Source organism: Globicephala melas, chromosome 14 (genome assembly GCF_963455315.2).
Source record: "Globicephala melas chromosome 14, mGloMel1.2, whole genome shotgun sequence".
Taxonomy (NCBI): domain Eukaryota; kingdom Metazoa; phylum Chordata; class Mammalia; order Artiodactyla; family Delphinidae; genus Globicephala; species Globicephala melas.
The window spans coordinates 8,766,380-8,785,842 of NC_083327.1; the positions used below are offsets into that span (position 1 = coordinate 8,766,380).

Here is a 19,463-nt window from a genome sequence, read left to right on the forward strand (position 1 = left end):
GCAGTCAAACAAAACTGGGTTTGTGTATTTGCTGCCCTGAAAGAGAAGGTTCTAGAGGAGCCTTAGGAAAGATCCTGAGGAGGGTAGAAGAGGCAGACCTAATGGGATGGACCTGTTTAATCTGATGTGACGATCATTTTGACATCATATTATTATGTGACGAGGTTACTGAGGATTATAGCTGGGTCCTGCCAAACTGTGATGCTATCTCCTTAAATGCATTATTTTGGAAAATATGATGCTTTAAGCAGTTGCACTTTTGTGTTTGCTTGTACAGGTGGTTGTAATGTTAGAGAAACATTCTGTAATGTTACAGAAACTATTTTTCATTTCAAAATGATCAAATCTCTAAACATACAAGGCATAAAGGGGACAGAATTTATTTGCGTGCAACAGTAGGTATAAAAGATGCAGCAGGAAACACTGTTGAGAACATAACTCTCACCTAATGAAGGCCCAGAATTAATTATAAACTTGAATATGCAAGTGATTATACAAGTGATTTATAATATCTTTGCTGTTCAGGGAGATGAATTTTCCCTGCTTGGCAGACTGCCTGATTCCTGGAAAGAAAGATATATATATACACACATATATTTTTATAACAGCTATAAATTTGCAAGCTGGAAGGATAATTACACGTGGAAAGAGTTACACATTTTTACAAAAAGCAGAATATTTCTCTTTTTCTTTTGCTTGAAGTTTCTGGCCCCCTCGAAGCAGCGGCATGTTGCTGTGCTTACTGACAACTGACCTCTGGATGGATGTATTGATTGTACAACTTTGTAGAGTGAAAAGGAAGCAAACAATTCAACAGAAATTGATTGAGCATCAATTATGCATAGAGTGTATGATGGTTGCCCAATAGGATGAAAAGAATAGAAAAAAGACCCAGCTTTCCAGGAGCTGCAGTTTAATAGAGATGACAAAGCTAGAGAGTCATTTGAATGCAAAAATGTATCAACAACATGTGAGAAATTAAGGCAAAAAGAAACTGGTCAGTTGGCTAATGTGAAATTCTTACAAATGCATAATCATTTGTCTACTTGTAATTAACATTTTATTAATCTACATTTATTGAAATAATTAAAATACATGAATATAAGACTACCGCAAAATCCAAGACACATGGTCACTGTGAAATCTTTTCCAGGAATTGCTGTTTGCCTGTCTCAGCCAATCCATACCCTTGTGGTTCTTATTATGACTGCAAGACGCCCTCAGCAATAACCATCAGGAAAGAGAAAAACAAGGTTTATTACTTACAGGTCCTGGAAATTACATGGCACACCTGGGACCACACAGCATGGTCTCAGGTAGGCAGGTAGACGGCAAGAGAGCTTGGCCTGCAGTTCTGATTTTATTGGGTCTGGGGGTGTAGGGTTTCACTAGCCACTCTTTATTGGTGAATTTAAAACAAAAGAGGAGGAATTTGAATCATGGGAGGAGAAAAAACAAGGGTCCCAAATGGTCAGGTATCAAATCAACCAAGATCTCTAAAACAAAGGAGTCTTAGCTGGGGGAGGTGGCCTGGCTAGGTGTTTATCTGAGACAGCCATTTTTGAAGTGGATGCCTCCATAATCAAAGCTTAAGTCGGGCATTTTCATTGTAAAAAATTTAAAAACAGTTGTCAGGGCTTGCACTACAGGCATCTTATACTAATTTGTTTAATAGATAAGAATCATCTGCCTAAATAATAAAGAAATAACTGTGCAATTGGCCTGATGACACTGACACTTTAAAAAAAAGCAGTCACCTGATATTTGGGATAATGGAGTAAGAAGAGTCTAAATATGAAATTTTTCTTCTTCATGATTTTCTTGTTTGTTCTTGGACTTTAGCATTCTACAATAATTTTAGAATCACCTTATGCATTTCCAGAAAAACTTGGTGGGATTTTTTTGTGTGCTGGGGATAAGATTGCATCAAGCATATAGAGCATTTTTAGACCTATGCATTTGCACATTTGTGATTCTGCAGTTAATGAGCACACTTCGGCTTGTATGTATCGGTGAGGTCAAATTTTGTTCAACTCTTTATACCCTTACTGATTTTTATTCTGAGTGTTCTGTCAGTTACTTAGAGATGCGTTTATTTCTCATTATACTTGAGATTTGCCTATTTTTTTTCATTTGTCAAGTTATGCTTCATATGTTGAGACTATATTGTTAATACATATAAAATTAGAGATGAGTGTCTTTGGATGGATTAATCTTTTACTGTAATGAAATGTGCTTTTTATCTATAGTAAGATTTCTTACATCAAGTCTACTTTGTCTGGTGTTAGTATAACGACACTAGCTCTCTCCTGGTCAGTGTTTGCATGATACTTCTTTTACTTTCTCTTCATTTAATCTGTCTGTATCCTTATATTCAAGGAATATCTCTTCTAACTAGCATATAGTTGGGTTAGGTTGTTTGCAAAATCCAGTCTCATGATTTTCTTCCTTCAACTGGAACATTAATTTGTTTACATTCTATGTTGTGGTACTGTTAAATTTACCCTCTTCCTTTGTATTTTCTCTTTACCCCATTTTTACCTACTTTTGAATTAATTGTATTTAGCTTTCTATTCTTCCATTAGCTTGTTAGTAATACATTATTTTGCCATTCTTTTATTTGTTATCCACAAAATCTTATTATTATATTATTAATGCTTAATGTTTATTAATATATTTACCACTTCCTGGAAAATACAAGGACCTTATACCACATGAATGTAATATATCACCTCCACATTTATGCTATTATTGAGATTTATTTTAAGATAAATATTTTAAGTGATTCTTGCTTGCCATAAATATTTATTTACATTTACCAATTGTTGCTCTCCATTCTTTCCTGTATTTTGGTTTCCATCTGGTATACTTCTCCTCCTTCTAAAAACCTCTCCTTAGTATATCCTTTTCTGTGCTTCAGCTGGTAACACATTCACATTTTATTAGAATCAGAATGGCTTTATTTTGGGGAATTCCCTGGTGGTCCAGTAGTTAGAACTTCACACTTCCACTGCAGGGGGCATGGGCTCAATCCCTAGTCAGAGAACTAAGATCCCTCCTTCCTGCAGTGGAAAAGAAATGAAAAAAGAAGAATGGCTTAATTTTTTTTTTTTTTTTTATGGCTTAATTTTTAAAGGACATTTTCCACTTTTTTTTTTTTTTTTTTTTTTTGTGGTACACGGGCCTCTCACTGTTGTGGTCTCTCCCATTGCGGAGCACAGGCTCTGGACACGCAGGCTCAGTGGCCATGGCTCATGGGCCTAGTCGCTCCATGGCACGTGGGATCTTCCCAGACTGGGGGCATGAACCCGTGTCCCCTGCATCAGCAGGCGGACTCTCCACCACTGCGCCACCAGGGAAGCCCAACATTTTCCACTTTTATAGAATTCCATTTGGCATTTATTTTCCTTCATCACCAAAATATAATTGTACTGTCTTCTAATTCTTCTGTTGAGAGGCCAGTTATCAATCCTATGGTTTCTCCTTTGAAAATAATGTTTCTTTTTTTCTCTGGCTGTTTTAAAAGTTTGTCTTTGGTTTTCTATAGTTGTATGCTGATGTACTTAGGTGTTGTTTTCTTTGTCTTTATTCTGCTTAGGGTTTCCAGCAGTTCTCGACTCTGTGGCATTATGTCTTTCATTGGTGTCTTAGTCAATTCTGGCTGTTATAACAAAATACCATGGACAGGGGTGCTTAAACAACAGCCATTCATTCCTCACAGTCTGGAGACTGGGAAGTTCAAAATCAAGGTACCCACCTCCAAATACAACCACATTAGGGATTAGGGCTTCAACATATGAATATAGAGGGAACACAGCCATTCAGTCCATAGCAGCTAGTTTTGGAAAATCATGGCCTCAAGGATTGCTTCTGTTCCATACTTTATATTCTCTCCTTCTAGGACTCCAATTACACACATGCTAAACCTTCTTACCATGGTTCATAACTCTCTTATGATCATCCTTATTTTATAATTCAATACTTTTTCTTCTCCCTACATCAGCCTGCATATTTTATCCTAATTCGAGTTCACTAATCCTATTTTCTATTTTTTCTAATTTGAAAGGATACCAATCTACTGAGTTCTTAATTATTTAAGTTCACTCTTTTTCAATTCTAGAATTTTCATTTGCTTCTTGTATAGTTTCTGATTATCTGTTTAGATTCTTCATCTTGTCATCTAACTTACTGGACATATTAAACACCATATTTGAATATCTGTCTTACAACTCCAGTATTTGGATCTCCTGTGGGTCTGTTTCCATTACATGTTTCTCTCTCCTTCTTCCTCTTTCTCTCTACCTGCCCCTGTCTCTCTGTCTTCATCTCTTTCTGTCTTTCTTCATGTGTTATTGCCTCCTGGTATATGTAGTAATTTTTGGATGGATGCTTTACTTTTCATGAAAAACTTACCATGTAATTTGAAGTTTTTATGTTGTTATATTACATCAAAATCAAGTACTTTTGCTTCTTCCAGGAAGTAAGGGTAGTGGCAGATTGCTTTCATCCAATCAGAGACTGAGATGTTTGAAGCTGGAAAGCCATGAACACATCTAAGTCTAGAGGAGCTGGGGAAGAAATTGTGCTATTGGATCCTGGGAGGGCGGTATAATGAGGTGCCATCCAAGGGGAGCTATAGAGGGATGAAGTCACTGTCTAAACTACTGGAGGAAAAAAATACCCAAACTTCTCTCTGCTTACCTCTGGTCTCCCACTCATGCTTCTTATTTGGGAGAAATAGCATCTTAACAAGGCAGAGTTTTTCAATCATTAAATGTGATATATGTCTCCATTTATTAGTCTGCTTGAACTATCATAACAAACTACTATAGGCTGGGTGGCTTAAGCACCAGACATTTATTTATCATGAGGCTGAGAAGTCCAAGGTTAAGCAGTCTTCAAAAATTTTTTCTCAACAATGTTTTATAAATTTTAGTGTAGAGCTTTTACACATATAGTTGCTAAATTTATCCTTAAGGATTAAAATTTATTTTTGTGTATTGAATTTGTGTCCTGCTACAAGATATTAGTTCCAGCAGTGTTTTGTAGATTCTTTAGGAATTCCTGTATATACTGTTATGACTTCTGTCCATAAGGATACGTTTACTTTTTCCTTTCCAAAATTTATATTTTATTTCTTTTTGCCTTATTGTATTTGCTATGATCTCTATTACAATGGTTAATAGTGATGTTGAGAACAGAAATCCTTGCTTTGCTCTCAATCTTAGGTAGAAAACATTTGACTTTCACAATAAATGCACTGTTAGTGGTAGGTTTCCTGTATATTTGATAAACTTTTCTTAAAGCTTTTTGCTTCTATGTTTTTGAGGGATAGTGGTTTTTAACTTTATTTTCCTACAGGAAGGTTTTCTTGTATCTGGAATTTAGCTTCAAGGCTAGGCTGATCTGATAAAAGGAGTTCAGAAGTGGAAGTGGTCAATCTTCCTCTTTTTTAGTAAAAAAAAGTCCATGTTATATTGATATCATTTTGATATCTTTAAATATGTTTAAAAGAATTTTCCAGTAAAGATATCTGGTTTTGACATTTTCATTGTACATTGTCTTTTAATTATGAATACAACCTCTTTATTAGTTATGGGGCAATTGATGTTTCCTATTTCTTCCTGTGTCAGTTTTGGTAGTTTGAATTTTAATGGAATTTCTCTAATCCATGTTAATTAATTTATTGGCATAAAGTTGTTCATAATATTCCCTTATTTATCTTTTTAATGAGTCTAGGATCTGTGGTGCTGTCCCCTCTTTTGGTAATTCTATTTTCTGTTATTTTTCTTAATCAGTCAAGTGGGATGTTCATCAATTTTATTACTCCCTCCAAAGAGCCAGTTTATTTATTTATTTTTTTTAATGTTTAAGTGGGTCTCAGTGCAATTTATTTTGTTTCCCTTACATGAAAATAGTCCACATTTTAAATGCATAACTCTCCATTTAGGCACATTTGAAATAGAAGCTGATCCCTGAAATGAATGTTACAGCTTTTCTTTTTTTTTAAATTAAATTTAATTTTAAAATTTATTTAAAAATTTTTTTTACTATTTTTCAAATTCCTTTCCCATTTAGATTATTACAGAATATTGAGCAGAGTTCCCAGTGCTATACAGTAGGTCCTTGTTGGCTATCTGTTTTAAATATAGCAGTGTGTACATGTTAACCCCAAACTCCTACTCTATCCCTTGCCCCCACCCTTCCCCCCTGGTAACTATAAGTTCATTCTCTAAGTCTGTGAGTCTGTTTCTGTTTTGTGAATAAGTTCATTTGTATCATTTTTTTAAGATTCCACGTATAAGAGGTATCATAACCCAGTTTCTGATTTCATTGATCTTATCTGGGTTTTATTGATTTTTAAATTTTATATTTGACTGATTTCCACTTTAATCTCTATTGTTTTCTTCTTTATTCTATATTTCGTTATTCTTGTTAATTAATTTTATTAATTTTGTCTGTTTTAATGTGAAACTTAGACCATTGATTTTATAATTGTTTCTTTTGGAATGAGTGTTTAAAGCTATAATTTTCTAAAAAGTACTTTAGCCACATCTCAGAAACTTTAATAAGTTGTATTTTATTATCATTCAGATCAAAAAACACATTTTAATTTCTCTTGTGATTTATTCTTTGACCTTCACATATTTATATACGTGTTGCTTAATTTCCAAAATTAGGCTATTCCCAGAATTTTTGTTAGTGTTTTCTAATTTTATTTGGGTACAATATAAAATTCAAATTCTATTATATTTTATCTCATTCATTTAAATTTATATTTTGCATGTTTTATAATGCAAATACTGTGTTAATCTAGGAGGCATGAGTATAAGTTATTAAACAAATGCCCATTTATTGTATAAGCTTCAAAAATATTTTGTTAAAGGAGTTGTGATCTCTCATGGAGCCCATTGGAGGAAGAAATGCAGAAGAGCAAGAACTTAGGCAGCTCCATGGGTTTAGGGATAAAATTCACAAACAGAAAGAATACTTTACCAAAGAGATTGAAACTCTAAAAAAGGATGAAACAGAAATTTGGGAGCTGAAGACCTCAATAAAGGAGATAAAGAATGCATTAAAGGCATTGGAAATAGAGCAGACCAGATGGAAGAATTAGTGAGCTCAAAGATTGAAATCTAGAAATGATACCTGTAGAGGAGGAAAGAGAATTAAGATTTTTAAAAAAGGAGAAATTCTGCAAGACTATCCAACTCTATTAGGAAGTGCAACATTAGGATAATGGGTATCCCAGAAGGAGAATAAAGAAAGACAGTAGCAGAGAGTTTACTTAAAGAAATAGTAGCTAAGAACTTCCCAAACCTGGGGAAGCAACTGGATATACAAGTCCATGAATCTAAGAGAACAACTAATTATCTCAATACAAAAAGACATTTTCCAAGGCACATTATATTAAAACTATTGAAAGTCAATGACAAAGAAAGAATTTTAAAACAGCCAGGGAAAAAACGATCATCACCTACAAAGAAACCTGCCCTTAGGCTACAGCAGATTTCTCAGCAGAAACTCTATAGACCAAGACAGAGTGGAATGACATTCTCAAAATACTGAAAGATAAAAACTGTCAGCCAAGAATACTCTATCCAGAAAAGTTACCCTTCATAAAGGTACCCTTATGAAGGAGAAGTAATGGCTTTCCCAGACAAACAAAAGCTGAGGGAGGTCATCACCACTAGACGTGCCTTACAAGAGATGTTGGAAGGAGCTCTTCTACCTGAAAGGAAAAAGCAGAAGTATACAAAACTTTTAGTAAGGTGATAAATCGACAGACAAAAGCAGAAAATTACAACTCTATATCAGAATATGTTGTTGAGCAATTGATTATAGCATAAAGGTTAAAGGGAAAAAAGCATTAAATATAATTATAGCTACTTCAATTTGGTAACAAACTTACAACATAAAATAGGATACTTTGAGACAACAAAAACATAAAAGGGGAAGAAAAAAAGGTTAAGATCCATATAGGCAAATGAAAATGAATTCTATCAGTAGAAAAAGGACGACTTTATCTATGAGATGTTTTATAGAAATCTCATGGCAACCACAAAATATAAATCCAGAGCAGAGCGAGAAAACACTAAAAAAAGGGGAAACTGAAAAAAAATCATAGAAAATCACCAAATTAAAATGGCAGACAAAAACAGAAGGAAAAAGAATCAATGGAGATATAGAGCAAACAGAAAGGAAAAAATAAAATGGCAATACTAAGTTCTCATTTCATAATCACCCTAAATATAAATGGATTGAATTCACCAGTCAGAAGACACAGAGTGGCTGGATGGATTAAAAAACAAAATTGAACTATAGCTCTAAAGACAAACATAAGCTCAAAGAGAATGGATGAAAGATGATATGCTAAGCAAATGGCAGCCAAAAGAAAGTGGAGGTAGACATACTTATACCAGAGAAGACAGTGTTCAAGACAAAAAAATGTAACTAGAGACAAAGATGGACATTATATAAGGATAAAGGGGACATTTCATCAAGAAAACCTAACTGTGATTAGTATATATGCACCTAGTATAGGATCACCATTACTTCAATGGATAGATCATCCAGATAGACAGTTAACAAGGAGACAGAGGCCTAAAATGAAATATTAGACAGGATGAACTTCATAGATTTATACAGAACATTCCATCCAAATGCAACAGAATACATATTCCTTTCATGCACACATGGAACATTCTTAAGGATGGAGCATATTTTGGGACACAAAACAAGTCCCAATAAATTTAAGAAGATTGAAATTATATCCAGAATCTTTTCTTATCACAAAGTTATGAAACTAGAGATCAACTACAAGAAGAAAGATGGAAAATCACAGAAATGTGCAAACTAAACAACATGCTACTGAACAACTATTAGGTCAAAAAAGAAATCAAAGGATGTGGAGAAAAGGGAACCCTCATGCATTGCTGGTGAGAACATAAATTGGTGCAGCCACTGTGGAGAACTGTATAGAGGTTCCCCCCAAAATTAAGACTGAAACTACTACATGATCCAGGTATTCCACTTCTGAGCACTTATTCAAAGATTACAAAACAAAACAAAACACTAATTTGAAAAAATACAGGCACCCTTATGTTCATCATAGCATTATTTACAATAGTCAAGATATGGAAAAAATCTAAGTGCCTGTCAACAGAAGAATGTATAAAGGAGATGTGTTTTTGTATATAGAATAGAATATTACTCATTCATTTAAAAAGATGAAATTTTGCCATTCATGACTACACAGATTGACCTTGAAGGCATTATACTAAGTGAAATAAGTCAGATGAAGAAAGACAAATAACATGATTTCACTCACAAGTGCAATATAAATGGAAGAAACAAACAAAATAAATGAATAAACCAAACAAAAAGAAGCCCAAAGGTAGAGAGAACAAGTATTGGTTACCAGAGGGAAAGGAGGTTAGGGGGTCAATTCTATGGTTACACATGGACACTAAATCCTTGGTGGTGAGCATGCAGTCATGTATACAGAAGTCAAAATATAATACTGTACACACAAAACTTATATAGTGTTATAAACCAATAAAAAGTACTTTAATATTACCTGTGAATTTCCATAATACCAGCTATCTATTGACCAGGTAATATCTAAAATAAGAGTCATTTTACTCACTGTAGAATATTTTATGAGACTTTATACACTTTCTGTCACTAGAAACAATAAATTTGAACTTGTGAATTCTCAGACATAGTACCTCGATACTTTCCTTGCAAACAACAGATAAGTTTCTGCTCCTTAAATTAAGGTTACGACAATAATAATTACCACAGGTTATTAAAGGTCAATAAAGTTACTGAATGCCAGAAAAAATATGAGTCAGGACATAGAAAATAAGGATAGTGCATGTTTGGATGCTACTGAAACACAAAGACTAGATAAATAAATACAACTCGGTCCTGTGCTGTATATGAAGAGATGCAACGCCAACAAAATGACACAAAAAGATAAACTAAAGGGGTTAGGAAACATATCTGGCAAAGATGAGCCTAAAGAGAGTAAAAAGAGCAGTATTAGAATTCAATTCAAAAAGATTCTGCAACTGAGCTCCTGCATTTAATTCTCAACACAGTGGCTAGAAGGATCCTATTAAAGCATAAAACACGTTAGGTCGTTTCTCTGCTCAAAACCTTCCAAGAGCTTCCATCACTCTCGTCGTGAAAGTCAAAGTCTTTGCTGTGACTCACGAAGACCTACTCAGTCTGACCCCTGTTGCTTTGTGAACCCACCACACCGCACCACCTTCACTGCCTCGGCCCCAGCTGTTCCTTGAAACCAGCAGGCGTACCCCTGTTCAAAATCTTCATTTGCTGTTCTTACAGCCTGACATACTCAGATACTCTCTCTCAGTGAAATGTTCCCCGACCAGCCATTTTGAAGGTCAACCCCACTCACTGCCACACAGAATGCCTGTTCTTATTTTTTCTACAGCACTTCTCACTATCCAGCATGCCTTGTATGTTTACTATTTTGTTTTGTTTTTGTCTGTTTTCTTCACTGGAACATAAACTCCACAGGCAAGATTTTTGTCATTTTGTTCACTGATATATCCCCAGAGCCTAGCACAATGCCTAGCACATAACAGAAATATTTGTTTAAATCAGAAATATGTGCAGAGTATGGTACTTCATACAGAAAATAAAGAATAATTTAATTTAATTGAAGACACATCTTCAGGGAGTTTTTGTATATGTATTGAGTGCTTTCTGTGTGCTAAACACGGTTGCATATATTCTCTCACTCACTTAATCCTGACAGAGCCTGTGACATCATCAGTACTATTATTTTCCCTATTTTACAAACGAGTAAACTGAAACATAGAGAGATGGTGTGACTTCCCCAGTTCTGCTCTTTTCATCGTGTTGAGTGTTCAGTGACATGCTGTGACCTACACAGAATCAAGATAAGAAAAATGTTTGACTTTTACACAGACAAGAGCAATGAGAGACACACCATCAGACAGCCTGTGTGAAAGCATCTCAGGGTGTAGGAACTGTATAATGTAACGCAGCTGATGTGGTTGAATTACGTTCACATTTATACGTCTGTATCTCTGTAGGAACAAAATTTATCTTGCTGGCTTTGTATGCAGCTGAAATCCCCTAAAAGATTTTATATGTATGATTAGTAAAGTAATGATGATGGTAATGATTAGTTATTAGTAATAATTAGGCATTATCATGTTATTAGTGCCTCATAAGCACTTACTATCTGTCAGGATCTGTGCTGAGCGATTCAGATAAATTATGTCATTAATACCCCAAACATCTCAGTGAGTTAGGAGCTATTAGCATCCTCAGTTTACCGATGACGGCACTGAGTTAGGGAGGGGGCCTGAGTAAATAGCAAAGAAGTGGTGTGTCTGAGATTCGAACCTGCGCTGTTTAACTCTAGACACGTAGTCTTCTTTGAAGGTTGGTCGTGTGACGAAGGATTATCCAGTAAATCATGTTGAGGTAGTTAGCTATGAAGGAAAAAAAAAACCCACTTTAGATTCCTATCTCTTGTCACACATCAGAGTAAATTCTGAGGGACCAAGGAGTAAATTGTAAAATGTTCAACCGTATTTAGTCAATAAAAATAAAAGCGAATATTTATCAAAGCGTTTTCTGGGCTAAAGTACAACAGAAGGATTGCCAAGGAAGAGCACAATAGATTAGACTGTATAAAATGAAAAACCATTTTATTGACAAAGAGAAAGATAATTGAAATGACAAGTAACAGTATGAAAACTCTTTCTCTCAAAGAGTTAAATCAATTAAAACGGGTAGGAAAATAGTATTAATTCAATTGATAAAGACACAAAAGGCTGGGGCAGTCAATATCTTAATGAATATCTGGAAAACACTGAGAAAAACGTTCATTCTCATTAGTAACATGGAAATGAACAGAAGTGATAAAATTATCAATAAATGGCAGTTAATGATCATGGTATGCCATTCTACTTTTAATCATATATTATGAGTATAGTTGAAAGGTAAATATACCACTAGACATCAAACCGCATATACCTGTCTATGTAACTATGTATATGTGGATAAAAATGAAATACAAAGAAGAAAGCATTATATCAATATCAAAAATAAGAATCCTCTGCAAGTATATTCTTTCCCAACTGCAAGTTTATTCATGAGAGACAAGGTACAACCGAGCATCTAAGTTCAGGGCTAGTAAACGCTGCTCCCAGCCCTATACTCTTGCTGTGACAGAGAAGGATAAGTTTCATTTAGACACCCCTCTGTCCTTCCACCTAATCATTAGTTCATTTCCTCCACCAGGCACATCTACAACTTGAAATAATACAGTTCTTATCCACCATAGAGCTGAGTGGTGGGCTTAGATTATGCATGATATTGTAGGGGGCCAATACATTGTTCCACTTGGTGGAGAATGTTCCTACCTTCAGATGCAAATGGGTTCTTCTTTTAGCCAGCTAAGTTTCTTTATGTAAACTACACTGTGCATTCCATGAGGTCCTTTGTTGCTGTTGTTTTCTCAGATATTTTATTCTCACTCTTGAAATCCTCATTCCAGGAGCCTCATCCCCTTGCTCCAAGTTTCTTTTTTTGTTGTTGTTGTTAACATCTTTATTGGAGTGTAATTGCTTTACAATGGTGTGTTAGTTTCTGCTTTATAACAAAGTGAATCAGCTATACATATACATACATCCCCATATCTCCTCCCTCTTGCGTCTCCCTTCCACCCTCCCTATCCCACCCCTCTAGGTGGTCACAAAGCACTATTGCTCCAAGATTCTTTTTAAGCTTCCAGAAGGGGCTGTTCACGCTGGGACTTCCCTTAACTGCTCTTTCTGCAAACGACCATTTGCTCTTAGATCCCATTTCCTCCTCTTTCTTGGAAGACTTTGTTTTGCTAAGGAAGGCTGTGTGAGTGGTAAATTTTCCAAGTTCTTCCAAATGCTGAAAATACTGCTTACTGCTTTTACACTTGCTTGATGAATTGCTTATCTATAGAATTGCAGGCTCCAATGTTTTCCCCAAGAACATTGAAGGTATTTCTCCCTGTCTTCAAACATTCAATATTGCTGATGAGAAATCTGATCTATTCTATTTGAAAGGGATCTGACTTTTTCTTTCTGGAAGCTTTTAGGATCTTCTCTTTATCTTTGGTGTATTGAAATTTTATAGCAATGTTGTCTCTTTGTGATTTCTTTTTCCATTCTTTTTGTTAAAATGCAGTGACTTTTTCCACTCTGGGAATTTGCCTCCTATTATTTTTGCAAAATTCATTCTCTGCTATGTTCTGTTCTCTCTTTTTGGAACTAGCTGGAATTTGTCTCATATTCTTTTATCTCTTGACTTTTTAATAAACTCCTTCTTTGAAATTCGTTTTTTGTTGTTGACAATCTTAGTATTGTTTTTCAAGAGCTCTTTTTGTTCTGGTATCTGAACACTAATTAAACACCATTTTAAGTTTTCTTTTCTATTCTTGGAATTATCTCTTACTTTTCCAAAATCAGTTCTCCTTTACATTTATCTTGGCCTTTCTCTTTAATGTTCTAGGTTTTTGTTTGTTTGTTTTTTAAAATGATTTATTAACTATCCATAGGGGAAAAAAGGCACAAAGACAAAAACAAGGAATTAGAAAGGTTGATTGGGACTTCTCAGGGTGTGCTTGTATGTGCTTATGTGGAGGTGTTTTTGAATGGACAGTTATGACTTTGTTAGATGCCTTTTGGTGATTATTTAGGTGAGATCTCATTATATTATCTTAAATCTGAAACATTGATGAGAGTGAGAGTGCACGGTCTGGGGGCATTATTAAATCATCAGACCTTAAAATCCAGAGCTGATATTGTCAGGTTTTTGGTTACAATTTGGCAAAACCCATTTGGGAGGCTATTTTGCAAAATAGACAAAGAATCCTAAACTACTGTATAGTGCTTATAGCAGAAGAACCTTAAAAGCACTCTAAAATTTTACCCAGTAATTTGACTTTTCTGATACATTCTAAAAAATAGATGACTTTAAATAGGAAAACAGTTTGATCAACACTTTTTTACTGCAGAGTTCTGTATTAATGTGAAAGAATGTAAGCAGTTTAAGGGTTAGACTAATGGTATACAGTGTCTATAGAATATTTTGTAATATTAAAATGTTTTAGAAACATTTAGAATCCATAGAAATATTTATGCTGTAATATTAAGTGAGTAAATAGAATGCCAAGTTACAGTGGAATTTGTTTTAAATTTGTATAGAAAAACTAAACTGAAATATTAATAGTGGAACAGTGGGATTGGGGTGCTTTACTCTTTAAAAAGAAGCAATTTATATCATATTTTATATTTCATAAATCCGTATTATGTATTTAATAAAATTCCAAAAGGAAAAATTAAACCTATGAAGTAACAATAACAAAAGACTAGGAGAAACACACACACAGACATACACACACAGACACACACACACAGACACACACTCAAACAGACACACACACACACATCAAAACAAGCACCAAAGAGAACTCATTCATTTTCATCTCCTCTGTCATCAACTATTTTCCACTATCTCATCTACTGTGAGACAGTGGAAACCTATCTCACACACATAACTGTGTTTCTTCTCAGCAACGAATTAGCTCATTTTTATACATGTCTGCAATGTTTGATACAAAATGTGTTGAAAGGTATGACTAATATTCTACTGTAATCTCATATTTTTTTATATCTCATATAAGCAATTTGTTTTTCATTTGTAAACTTTGTGGCAAGACTTATTTATATAACTAATAATGGATATTGGGAGGTAGTATTTCAATAAAAATATTTGAACTTTTTTACAGTTAATTTTGCTTTCAAATTGGCAGATAGGTTGACCACACTTATAATTTTTAAATACAAATCTAAAAATATTATGGTGCACAAAAAGATAATACATAGGAAAATTTGGAATTAAACAATAGTTTTCCTAAGTGTTAAAACTCTACAAAAATTAAGGAAATATCACAGATTTAAAAGAATGAATAATATTAAATGCATTAATCAAAACAGCTGCTTCTTCTTAACTACTAATTGTAACCTTTTGAATAAATTAAAAATGGAATTAAGTGAATTGTAAAATTTAAGTAAAATTTAATTTAGTTACAATTTAATTATAATTTTAACTTACTAAAATAAATAATAACTATATTTCGTTTGCTTTTATCAATCCTGCAGCACATATTCAAAACTTGTAACATATTCAAAACATGGAATCTGCACAAATCTGGCAATTACCTTCTATTGATCCATTTTTATAGCACTTAAAACTGTGAAACACTCAAGCTAAGATTGTGATAACAACTTTCTAGAAAATATGCAGAAGTGCATATTTTCTTCTTTTTTCTGTCTCTTTATTCAGCTTAATTCCCTTTTGAAACTTTTGTAATAATTTTAAATTTTGTTGTGTTCTGTATGGTTTTGAAGGAAATTCATATTTATCCTAAATACACTTTAATGTTTTTGTAGAAAAGGACGTAATTTGATAAAGAGTAGTATTTCTCTTATTATTAGTATAATAAATAAAAATTTAATGTGTACTTCGTTTCTGTAAAATAGTCAAAGTTTCATACCAATCTCCTTGAACTCCATGAATTCAGACCTCCGCATCACTGTCTTGTCAACCAAAGAGGCAGCCAAAGAGGAAGCACATCACCTGTCCCCATCCAGGGTCTGGGCGGAGGAGACTCAGTGTCACTGTTGATGGAAGTTCTGGTCCTAAGGTATCGCCATCTTTGATACGTCCACTCTCAATCAATCACGACTTCTGAGGGACCTTATTAATGATATCTAAGAGATGGTGGTATTAATACATTGTGCACAGTATAGCCATATTTGGCAAGCATGTTAAATTGAAGTTCCATTCCATAGATCCTGTATTCTGATACAGGCGTATACTATGCATTGTTCATCTCGTTAAATGGGAAGTCTGTGATCTAATACATTGTGCAGATGCTATAATTAACTGCTTTTGTGGACCGAGTTGTCTTCATTTCATAACCCGAGAAAGTGTAGAGGAATGAGTTAAGCATAATCAATCTTCAACATTTTATAGCAAATCTCTCTGCTGGTCTTAGTTTTCAAAATTCATTTGAATTTTCTTGCTTGGAAGGGAGCAATTCTTAACAGTTCATCTGCAATATTTTCCTTTTTAAAAATATATTTTCTCTGTCTTTTTCTTATTCTCACTTTAGCTTTTATTTTGTCTTGTAAACAATAACAAGTGATAGTTTTCTTTGTATCCATCTGAATGTTTTCAGGAGTACATTTTCTTCTTTTCGCCAACTAAACAATGCTTCTTCTTTTCCTCTTTTATATTGTTTCTCACTTAATGTTTCGAGGATTTATTCATCCTTACGTGATATGTTTGTACAATTGTTGACTGAGTCAGTATTAGTGAAAATGAGGACCTAGAGTTTGGTAATTAGCCTTTCCCGGAGGTGCTGTTTCTGAAATGCAAAGGAAAAACTGAAGTGCGATCCAAGAAAAGTCACTGAGGCGGGCGTTGCTGTTATTATTGTATTATTCATTACTCCTGTTACCATCATTGGCGCCATTATTACATTCGTTGTAAGTGTCATCACGAGGAGAGCAGCTATACAGATTTATTTTAAGTGGCGATAACATCTTATAATTTATCAGCAGATGTGTTTCCAAATGATGGCTCCGAAAGAGCTCTTCTAGCTGAGGTTAGTTGATTGCTGGTAAACTAGAGAGAATATACAGCCTGAACTTTTCTTTTGTGCCTACCTTTCATTGTTTGTTCCACGTAAATATCTTGTCATATTGATTTTAATAATGGATGGTTTTTGAGTAGATCCTTCTAAATCCTATGACACACTGAGGTTTATGTACATAAATATTAATTCTATGGTGCCCTACAACATTTTTCTAATCAATCGACTACCCTGCTCAGACCATTTTTACTAAGCTATTTTAAATGAAACTTCAAAGACAGTCATTCAAAATGTGATGCATACATGGTAATATGCAACTCAGAATCATAGTGTTAGAAATGCCAAGCAAAACTCTATCCTGGTTCCCAGAAGTCTATGATTTCAGATGCATCTCGGTCCAGGCATTCATATACTTGACGGTGATTTGTACAAAGATCATTTTCATGAGAAATGTACAAGGATAAATATAAAGATGACAACCATTCTTTCTTCCTTAAGGGATATTTTAGTGTGATGAAAATAAATAATTTCCAAATAGTGCAAAGAATTTATATCGTTCTCTCTTCTTCAAATAGGTGATGTGGGTATGCAATTTGTGTCGAAAGCAACAAGAAATCTTAACCAAATCAGGGGCGTGGTTCTTCGGAAGCGGCCCTCAGCAGGCAAGTCAGGATGGAACCCTCAGCGATACAGCTACAGGCGCTGGTTCTGAGGCCCCGAGAGAAAAGAAATCCCGGCTGCAGGAGCGATCTAGGTCTCAGACCCCCCTGAGCACAGCCACTGCCTCTCCCCAGGACCAGGTTCCCCACAGCGTGCCGCCCGACAGGAGAAAGGGGGCTGAGCCCTCGCAGCAAGCCGGGAGGCCTGAGCAGAAGCAGGCTTCTTTCAGGTCTAGAAGTGAGCCTCCCAGAGACAGGTAAGAGGTCATCAACTCTTAAGCAAAAGGCAAAGTCTTAGATGGAGAGCAAAGCCGTCTTCAAGAATTTAACTGCTAGGCTATGTGGAAGGGGTACTTCTCAGGCCCATGAGGAAGGCGACACTGGGCCTGGGCTGTCTCTGTCTAGAATGTATCCTTCCTTAGGAGACCTTTGCCGAGAAGCTTGTCTTTCATGCACGGATGTAAACAAGTCATCTGACTCAGTCACCCACCTGCACTACTAACTTCCAACCCTGAACTGAGAACAGCTCTTGGACCATTTATTTACTGTTTGAGTGAGTCCTGTAGTTGAAAGTGTGCTCTGAGACAAGAGGATGGGGGACTGACCCACTGGAGGGTGTGTGGGTGCGTCAGCAAAGCCTTCCTAGAGGACATTTCTTTTACGCTGAGCTTTGAAGGTGACTAGGGATGAGCCAGGTGAAGGGCGGGATGGGTGCTCCAGGTAAGGGCGCTGGCACCTGGCCGGAAGGAACAAGGCCGGTGGGACAACCCGAAAGATGCTATGGGCTCGGGGGTGAGTAGCAGAGAAGGGGAGCGAGTGGAGAAGAGGTGACTGGTAGGGTCTGAGTGCCTAGGTCACATTGGGCCTTTTAGCCAGGTTAAATTTCATAGACTTTATCTTAGAAATAATGGAAAGCCTCAGAGGATTGTAAGCCTGGGCTAACATGATCAGATTATTTCAATTTGTCGATTGAGTCATTCATTTGGGCCTCCCTGGTGGCGCAGTGGTTGAGAGTCCGCCTGCTGATGCAGGGGACACGGGTTCATGCCCCAGTCCGGGAAGATCCCACATGCCGCGGAGCGGCTGGGCCCGTGAGCCATGGCCGCTGAGCCTGCGCGTCCAGAGCCTGTGCTCCGCAACGGGAGAGGCCACAACAGTGAGAGGCCCACGTATCGCAAAAAGAAAAAAAAAAACAACAGTGGATTTGTGACCAGACAGGATGCCGTGCACTAGGCAACAGTGCTGACAAGGAGGACATGGCCCTTTTCTTCCCGAGGCTGTGAGTTTGGGGGACCAGACGGTTATCACTAAGCGTGGCTGCTTTTTGTCTGTGTGACCCTTATTTATTCCACTGGGTGGGAGGGTAGGACCCACGGAAGTCTTCTGCTATCTTTTTCAAACAAAACCCACACAGTAAGATCAAAGACTTCAGAGCTGAACAGGTCTGGATTCCAGGCCTGGCTCTGCCACGAGGGGTCACAGGCACCTTGCAGTGGTTGCATGAGCACGTGTGCTCAGCAGCTGGCCCTTGGGTGGCCTCCAGTGAATGCAGCCAGTAGCCGCCGTGTGTTTACCATCACTGAACACCGCCAGGAACCAGAGGGCATAAAGATGCTTTGTACAGGGTCCCTTTTCTCACAGATCCTGGGGAAGAGACCACACCATCTCCGAGAGAAGACAGAGCCCCGGGCAGTGAACTGGCCCAGAAAGGTGATGTGATCAGAGCTAGAAAATACAAACACGAGTCCTTTGGGAGCCACAGGAAAGAGGAGTGTCTTATGAATTCAGGTTTATAGGACAGCCAGGAACGTGTGGTGGGCAGACGGAACAGGAAAGGCCATGACAGGAAGACTACAAGAGCCACTTCAGTGATGGCAGGACTGGTGAGAAACCGCTGAGTTAAGGGGAGATGAAGATATCGAAGGGGCAGTTCAGGATGGCTCAGAAACAATGATCTCTTTTAAACAAGAGGAAGAATTGGGCGCTGTAAAATCTCTAAAGGGAAAATATGAGTCCTGTTTCAGATAGAGGGTGAAAAACTACAAAGAATTTAAGAGTAAGGGCCAGGAAGAGGCTTTCTGATGAAAGCTGAAAAA

At 36.3% G+C, this 19,463-nt stretch overlaps 1 protein-coding gene across 17 annotated transcripts in view; it reads left to right on the forward strand.

Moving 5' to 3' along the window:
* Window positions 1-19,463, forward strand: part of RIMS1 (regulating synaptic membrane exocytosis 1) — a 474,220-nt gene that overhangs the window by 237,472 nt on the left and 217,285 nt on the right. For 16 of the 17 annotated variants that reach the window (XM_060283406.1, XM_060283407.1, XM_060283403.1 and 13 more), the window contains one exon: window positions 17,284-17,624. In XM_060283406.1, the coding sequence (XP_060139389.1) occupies window positions 17,284-17,624 (341 nt within the window). Of the gene's footprint in view, window positions 1-15,637; window positions 15,755-17,283; window positions 17,625-19,463 lie in introns of those variants that run through there. The other variant, XM_060283419.1, reaches the window with a different exon arrangement.